The sequence below is a fragment of the Labrus mixtus genome, chromosome 20 (assembly GCF_963584025.1).
Source record: "Labrus mixtus chromosome 20, fLabMix1.1, whole genome shotgun sequence".
NCBI lineage: Eukaryota > Metazoa > Chordata > Actinopteri > Labriformes > Labridae > Labrus > Labrus mixtus.
Window position 1 is genome coordinate 11,152,388 of NC_083631.1, and position 8,124 is coordinate 11,160,511.

The window sequence follows — 8,124 nt, forward strand, 5'->3', positions numbered from 1 at the left end:
GGTAAGAAATGCTGCACATTTGCTCTCCAGTTATGCCTGGAGTTATGCCAGTTGATGCCTATTTAACAACCTTGTCCAGTTTGTTCTTATTTTGTACAGACAGTGCTCCTCCCCAACATTGAATACAAAAGGTCAACACGCTTTCAATTAAACTCTTGTAAAATAATTTCAGCATAGTGCTGTCAACATTAACATTTCTAAATGTTGTTCTATAGTCATTATCAAACTAGCATTGCAACTGTGGCAAACAAAAGTCACAAGAATTTGCATTATGTATTATTGTTTACATAAGCCTACAAAAGATTAGCTGGACAAGGTTAAACATTTTCTGGTAGGGACCGGCACACAGAAAATGAAAAAGATAGACATAAGTATTGATTACTGCAGCTTTCAAATGTAACGGGACAGATGAACCAATAACTTAATGCAGTCTATGAGAACATCATCAGAGAACAAGACATGATTAAACCAAATATCTGATAAGATGATGGGGACAATGGATGATGTTATGGTAGCTTGTCTGGTGCCAGGTCACTTCCGGAGTACTGGTGCCCTTGAGCAAGGTACCGAACCCCCAACCGCTCTGGTGTGCTGTATGTGCAAGAGTGTGTAGCAGCCCCACTCTGACATCTCTCCACTAAATGCATGTCCACAGGTCCTGTTTGTGCCTATGCTGTACTTGAGTTTTTGCAATTCATCAAATTTGCTACATGAGAATAATTAATAAATTGTTTAAATGAAAATCAAGTTCATCTGATTATTCTCTTGCATGTACTGAATTATTTAAAAGTGAATGTAAATTAAAACATTTTAAAGTTTAAAAAAATCTGGTTTAAAGCTAAATACATTAGCTTTATTAATTAAAAAAAGTCCATACATTATAAGTATTTTAAGTAAATCTGGTTTATTGTTTAAACCTTTTAAATATGCATTATAAACACATAGGATTTATTGATATTGAAAACATACTTTATTATTATAAAATTAAAACAGATTAAATGTATTGAGGGGAAAACACATAAACTTGGTTTTCATATTTTGAACACATTGAGTTTATTAATAATATCACACAAAACTTTTAAAATCATACTCATGTGTTTTATTTAGGTTTGACTAATACATATGAATAACATTACGTTTATGAGTTTGTTTTTAAGTGAATGGAAATTTGATATGCAATTGAAATACATAAATCTTTCATTTTAGGAATTTTATGTCTCTCAATAACAGAGTGTAAAGCAGAATTTATGAAGGGATTCATAAAAGTATGTAAATATTTGAAATAAAAAAATGTAACTTCTTCAAAATAAATTGAAATACGTAAAGTTTAAACCATTGGGTGGCAGTAGGCAGTACATGCACCAGGTGCCAAAAGCCTCAGAACCCCAGAGAAGAAGAAGTAATGATGACGAAACACACACCCCCACCTTTGATTGGCTTTACGTCATGACGTCAGGTTGTATTTTGACGTTGTGTGTTGCTCAGTTGTCAACCACGCAAAGTGCAAACCAGGACAAGGGGGGCTGTTATCTCATTAACTCAGGTAAAAAAACTTATCGTGCATACATCACAATGCTTTTCACAGCTTCTGTTAATATACAACGTTTGTACAATACGCTGTTATTATGTTGTCTAGTCTAGAATCAGACCACAAAGTCTTTAGCCGTCTGTAAGCAGTGTTAGCTTAATGTTACAGGAGGTTAGCTGAGCTATCTCACCTTCACTAAGTGCTAAATCGAGGCTGACTGGTTCTTAATAAGATTTCAGCAATTTGATATTGATCAGTGAGAATGACAACGGCTTGACTGTCCGCTCAGTAAGGACTTAGTAGGTGAGTTTATGACAGATTTCTGGAGAAGATAGTTGCAGCATTTCCAACAAATCCAAACATTAGTTATATCTTATATATTTACTTAGTTATTGAAATTACAGATACAGGAAGTCAACTTCTGAAAAGTCAACACTGAAAACCAACTTCCTCCAGTAGCATCATCTTTTCTCAGTGAGACATTTGGGACTGTTGAAATTACTTTCACTGCTTTTTTTTGTTTACAAGAAAAAAAATGTGACTGGTAAACTTGTAAATGTTTTTTTTTTCCCTCTACAGATTAATCTTCATTATGGCGTTGAGAGGTGCTTTGTGCCGTCTCTTGGTAAACTCTCAGAGATGTGCCATCATCTCCGCTTCCAGAGCTCAGGGAACTGCAGCACCTGCCAGAAGGGGTAAGTATGACACCGCCGCAGCACCTCGATGAGGTCGAGTCAGGGAAGGTTTTTTTCTAGCCACAGGTTGCAACTGTTCATCCAAGAGCTCGAGTGACCATTTACAGCAACACCGTAGGAAATACTTTAGTAGCATTTCATTGTAAGTTATATACAAGCCTTTTATGTTACGTCTTATTATGAAAGGGTTTAAGATTACAGAGTTATGGCCTTCGGTAAGAAAGATTACAAGAAATCCTTCTTACCGAAGGCCATAACTCTGTACAACAGCTCACCTCATGCGAGCAGAGAACTGTCATCATGATAATATCTGTGTCTCCATACTGTAATCTGATCTGCACATGTTAAATTGACTAATTATCCCTGCATTCATGTTCACTTCATTTGTCTGTCTACTCGCCGTTATATTGTATAGTTTCTGCTTATAATGTGTCTACACTCATGCACTTTAACTTATGTCAATACTGTCCATTTACTACTCTGTTTTTGCACATTTACATTTAATCTTCCATATTTAACACTAGTAATGCTTAGTTAAATCCTGGTTGTATATATTCACATTCTTAGTTCTGATATTTTTAGTACTTATTTACTTTGTATTTAATATTATATTGTGTTTAGATTTGCTAACATTGTGTTTTTTGCTCATATTGTGTGTTGGATAACCTGCTGCTGTAATGCCATAATTTCCCAGTTTGGGATCAATAAAGTAATTCTATTCTAAGATTGTTTTAAAAGATTTAGGGAAATTAACTCAAAATACCTTACACCGTAATTAATGTGCCGATACTATGCAATGTAACAAGTGATTTTTCCTCAATTTTGGAATTTTAAAGAAATTGGTGTTTAGCCCCTTTACTAAGCATGTAATATAGTTCTTTAAAAGTTATTAACAAATTAAATCAAATCATTTCTTTCACCTCGTAATTTCTTTTTATGGGTTACATTTTCCACAGATGCAGAGAAGACTGAACAGAAGCCCAAAGCACGTAGGTGTTGGCTCCTTATTTTCTGAAATGTACAGTAGGTCAGAGATTTCATTGTTATAGTCCGCCATTTGATTTGTTTCCACTTCTGAATGTCTGACAGCAAAGGTCCAGTTCAACTGGCTCGACGCCCTGGACCTTGAGGGCCAGCTAACAGAAGACGAGGTCATGATCAGAGACTCCTTCCGGACCTACTGCCAAGAGAAGCTCATGCCTCGCATAATCTTGGCAAACAGAAATGAAGGTTAGAGTCCACATTCACTTGTTTTGGTTTCCTTGTTTGTAAAATGTAAATGTTCTTGGTTCTAATTAAATGAATGTAACTCTCCTGTCTTACCTCATGTGACAGCTGATTTCTGAGGGGGGGGGGGTTTCTTTCAGTGTTCCACAGAGAAATTGTGTCCGAGATGGGAGAGATGGGTGTCCTGGGCCCAACTATTAAAGGTGAGAACATAAACATTGTTCAGTACTTACTGCTTTCATATAACACATGAGCACACTGGACCTTTTTGCATTGTTTGTTTTTTAGGAGTCTTTAATGTTTTTCTAGTGTAAGCCCATTAGAGCTCACTTTATCTCCCAACTTGAATTCACTTCTCACCTCACATGTCATAACAACACTGACTTTAATCCCTCCTTCTTTGTCCTTGTGTGTGTATAGGTTATGGCTGCGCTGGGACAAGCTATGTGGCCTATGGTTTGATTGCCAGAGAGGTAGAGAGAGTGGACAGCGGCTATCGCTCAGTTATGAGTGTGCAGTCTTCACTGGTCATGCACCCCATCAACGCCTATGGCACAGAGGAGCAGAAACAAAAGTACCTCCCTAAGCTTGGTAAGAAGATCAAACATTTAAAACAACTCTATTTAACCTTTGAGCAGTCCATTGTTAGTTTATTTATCAAAATCGGTAGTGAGATATTATTGATATGTCAACCATAAAAAACAACAAGTGACTGGGCTCTTGGTTCGTTCCTTCTCCGTCTCTTTCAGCCCGTGGAGAGATCCTGGGTTGCTTTGGCTTGACAGAGCCGAACCACGGGAGTGACCCCAGCGGAATGGAAACCAGAGCCAAATACAATCCATCCAGTCGCACCTACACACTCTCTGGATCAAAGACATGGTGAGTTGTGGATACATGAAAAAAAAAATCATACCTGTTTCTCCACATTAGCCTCAAACAGAAGCAACTGAAGAAACTGTAGAAGTCAAATTTGACTCTAATGAACGGCCCCAAGTAAAATTCTCTGCAGCAATATTGACAGAAGGAACTGAAAAGATCAAACATTTCCACGTGACACTTTTGGAATCATTTTCTCTGTTTATTCACACTAGATCTCTGATCACTTTGTTTTGTTATATGAACCTTTAAAAAAAGAAATATAGGATTACAAATCAGGCTATTTTATTACACATTACTGGCTGAGCAAAAACTATTTTTAACCAAGGAGAGCTATTTCAAGTCAGTGTGAAAGAGTAAACACAACAGTGTGCTGTGTCTCATAGGAACGATTAGCAGTAAGATTAAAGGGTCGAATGAAGTGCCAGCATGTCTGCATCCACCCAAATAATAATGAAATCATCAGAAATGTTACATTTACATGTCTTTGTTCTGAATGCATTGGTTTTAAACTGTGTAGTACCCAGCAACCACAGAAAGATGTTTTGAGTGAGCTTGTTGTATGACCTTCAAGTCATAGTGTAAAAGAAAAAAACCCTGTGTAATATTTTATTTTGTCAAATTAGGGGTTTTTGTTCTGTCTCGTGGCTGTGTATTACACATGTTGTCCACAAGGTGGAGTTCTTTACACCTAAGAGCCACACTGAGTGTAATCTTTACTCTGAGTTTAACTTTTTTCCACAATGTATTCTTTAAAAGTTTAACGGGGTTGCTTTACCTATCTTAGTATTTAGCAAATATATTTTTTTCTGATTTTATTTTTTTTACAAGAAATTCTTCAATTATGCTTTAGGTCAATGATAAAACAAAATAATATGGGAGGGAATATATAAAAAAAGTTAACCGCACTGGGAGTAAATGCAAAGCAGATTTCAGAACATTCCTGTGAGCAAATTCCCACCATCATGAGAAAAGTAAAGTTACAGTTCAAGTTGTTTACTATTTGTGTTAAACCGATGTAGGGCATCGGTGTGTACATAAAGGCATCTCCCTGACGTCTTCCTTTGCTTCCACCGTCAGGATCACCAACTCCCCAGTGGCAGACATTGCTGTAGTCTGGGCTAAATGTGATGATGGGAAGATCCGAGGCTTTATTTTGGAGCGTGGCATGAAGGGCTTCTCAACACCTAAGATTGAGGGGAAATTCTCCTTGAGAGCCTCGGCCACAGGCATGATCGTCATGGATGAGGTGGAGGTTCCCGAGGAGAACTTGTTGCCTAACGCTTCAGGCCTGGGGGTGAGTGCAGTGAAAGTGTGAACATTGCTGAATTAGAAAAAGTGTTTGTGGAAGATATTTTTACCTCGGCATTTAGGTGTTTTAGCTATACGTGGTTTTATTTGGATTATTGCCCCAGTGCTTCCTTCTTTGAAAACGTAAAAATCCACAGGACAGATATAATGAATTGCTCATCACACTTCTTCTGCTTCTTCCAGGGTCCTTTTGGCTGTCTGAACAACGCTCGTTATGGTATTGCATGGGGGGCTCTGGGTGCTGCAGAGTTCTGTTTCCATGCAGCTCGACAGTACACACTCGACAGGTCTCGTGTCCAAACTTGTATAATGTCATATTGATGTCATATTTATGTGCAAGTGTTCAATTCTGTATTTGGCACCAGATGAACATTTGTGTTAGTCTCTTGAACAGACTATAATGGTTCATGTTGCATCCAGGACGCCAACACATTGTGTCATCCTCAACAGAATCCAGTTTGGAGTGCCACTGGCAAGGAATCAGCTGATGCAGAAAAAAATGGCCGACATGCTGACAGAGATCACCATCGGCCTTCAGTCCTGTCTGCAGCTTGGTAGACTCATCGATCAGAAGAAGTAAAAACAACCTTTTACATCTTAAATGTTTTTTACAGGGTGTGACCTGGTATTGGCACTTGTGTCTCTCCAGGTCCATCAGACCACATTGTTACTCTGACCTCAGTCTGTCAGATCACTGAATTCAAGTACCCCCCCCCCCCCCCCCCCATTCTCAACAGTGTCATGAAATTGTAATAAGGCTGGGCATTCAGAAAATCAAATTATCTGAACTATGTCATGACATAACTGGAGAGTCAGGCTGAGGGTTTTGCTAGAAGAAAATGTGGGCGAATGAATCCTCTGAGGACCATGAATGTTTGTACACATTTTGAAGACATTAGTGAGATATTTCAGTCTGTACCAAAGTGTTAACAAAAAAAAACATCCCTAAGCTAGCGTTTCCTATACTAATGCAGAAAATGTTGTATTTTCTTAACAGAGCAGCCCCTGACATGATATCCATGCTGAAGAGGAACAGCTGCGGTAAAGCGCTCGACATCGCCAGGCAGGCCAGAGACATGCTGGGAGGAAATGGCATCGCAGATGAGTACCACATCATCCGCCATGTTATGAACTTAGAGGCTGTTAACACTTATGAAGGTAAGACATTGGCAGAAGAGGGTTGGAGGGGTTTAAAATGTTTATTTTACATTAGAAATGCATGTATTAGGTAATTTGTTAGTTTAAATGGCCTTCTACAATTTATTTATTCACTTGTGTCCCACATGAGTTTCTCCTGTTCGTCCTGTTTGATGTCTGTTGTCTCCTCCTATAGGCACTCATGATATCCACGCTCTGATCCTGGGCAGAGCCATCACCGGCCTGCAATCCTTCACTGTGGGCAAATGAGACCCGCTCCCAAACAACGGCAGTCTTCTCTTAGAGATGTGACATGCATGCCAACTCTTCAGCAAACTATTTTGTGTGAAGTGTAATTTATATCAAAGCAGATTGTTTTTCAACTTCAAAAAGGGCTATTTTTCTACTCTATTCTCAACAACACCGAATGTCTAATCATCTCCCTACACCATGTCCCAGCTGTACCTAAACAAGTACAATTCATTGTATAAACTTCCATGGACACGACTGTAGTGAAAGATAACTATTTCTCAATGAGGTCAAGATCTACATTTGCTTCTGATCATCTTGCCTTGTTAATTGTTTAGCACCAATACACCAAGTCAAATTCTGTGTATGTGTAAATGTACTATAAAATGTACAATAAAACCTGATTCTGATTCTGATGTATGCAACGTTAATATGTTACTGTAATGGTAAGACATTCAGCATAAATGGACACTACTCTTGAATTTTCTGTGATGTTTTTAACTGACCGGTATTATCTTACATATGAAAAGATCAGTTTGTTTTCTGTAACCACAGTGAATCATTTTGGCACTTTACTGGCTCTGTTACTGAGATGTCTTTCCTTTGCGTGGCTTTCCAAAGGACAAGGACGCTGATCAATAAAAGTTATTTTAATATTTCAAATGTCTTGAGGTGAATAATGTGCAAATATGATGAGCTCAATATTGGTTAGTCTGACACCTTTTGGCCATAATGTTTTGACAGGAATTACTAACAAGTCGTAGTCACTGAAACATGATGTTCAACACTAATCATAATACATTTTACTTAGTACAATTTTTTAGTTTTTAGGTATATCCTTTAAACTGAAGAGCAACCATAACCTTTAAAAAAGTGTTTGCTTCCTTACTGTGGTGGAGATGAACTTAAAAATATTCTAAAATTGAGATAGATATAAATTAGACGCTTTATTCATCCCCTGGGGGAAATTCAGGAATATCCTATAACTCAGGTTCAAACTGTGAAAACAACTGTTAACTTAAAACTGCTTAGATCAAATTAACAGATGATTAAAATCCTAAAAGTATCTGCAGTCCTAAATACTTCTTACCATTGCACATC

At 37.8% G+C, this 8,124-nt stretch overlaps 1 protein-coding gene and 1 long non-coding RNA gene across 2 annotated transcripts in view; one reads left to right on the top strand and one right to left on the bottom strand.

Moving 5' to 3' along the window:
• Positions 1 to 7,529, bottom strand: part of LOC132953982 (uncharacterized) — a 111,431-nt gene extending 103,902 nt beyond the window's left edge. Inside the window, exon 1 of the long non-coding RNA XR_009665688.1 lies at positions 7,424 to 7,529. This is a non-coding gene — a long non-coding RNA (uncharacterized LOC132953982). The remainder of the gene's footprint in view (positions 1 to 7,423) is intronic.
• On the top strand, positions 1,495 to 7,686 carry gcdhb (glutaryl-CoA dehydrogenase b). Its single transcript, XM_061026390.1, has 12 exons — positions 1,495 to 1,543; positions 2,108 to 2,223; positions 3,180 to 3,212; positions 3,313 to 3,453; positions 3,591 to 3,653; positions 3,871 to 4,041; positions 4,200 to 4,329; positions 5,407 to 5,623; positions 5,821 to 5,924; positions 6,088 to 6,213; positions 6,635 to 6,795; positions 6,971 to 7,686. Exons 2-12 carry the CDS (start codon positions 2,121 to 2,123, stop codon positions 7,042 to 7,044), a joined length of 1,323 nt encoding a protein of 440 aa, XP_060882373.1. The 5' UTR covers positions 1,495 to 1,543; positions 2,108 to 2,120; the 3' UTR covers positions 7,045 to 7,686.
• The last annotated feature ends 438 nt before the right edge of the window (positions 7,687 to 8,124 follow it).

Coding starts and splice junctions, on each gene's coding strand:
- gcdhb (XM_061026390.1), top strand. CDS start 2,121: ATGGCGTTGAGAGGTGCTTTGTGCCGTCTCTTGGTAAACTCTCAGAGA. Junction 3,654..3,870: donor CCTGGGCCCAACTATTAAAG/GTGAGAACATAA, acceptor GTGTGTGTATAG/GTTATGGCTGCGCTGGGACA. Junction 6,796..6,970: donor GGCTGTTAACACTTATGAAG/GTAAGACATTGG, acceptor CTCCTCCTATAG/GCACTCATGATATCCACGCT.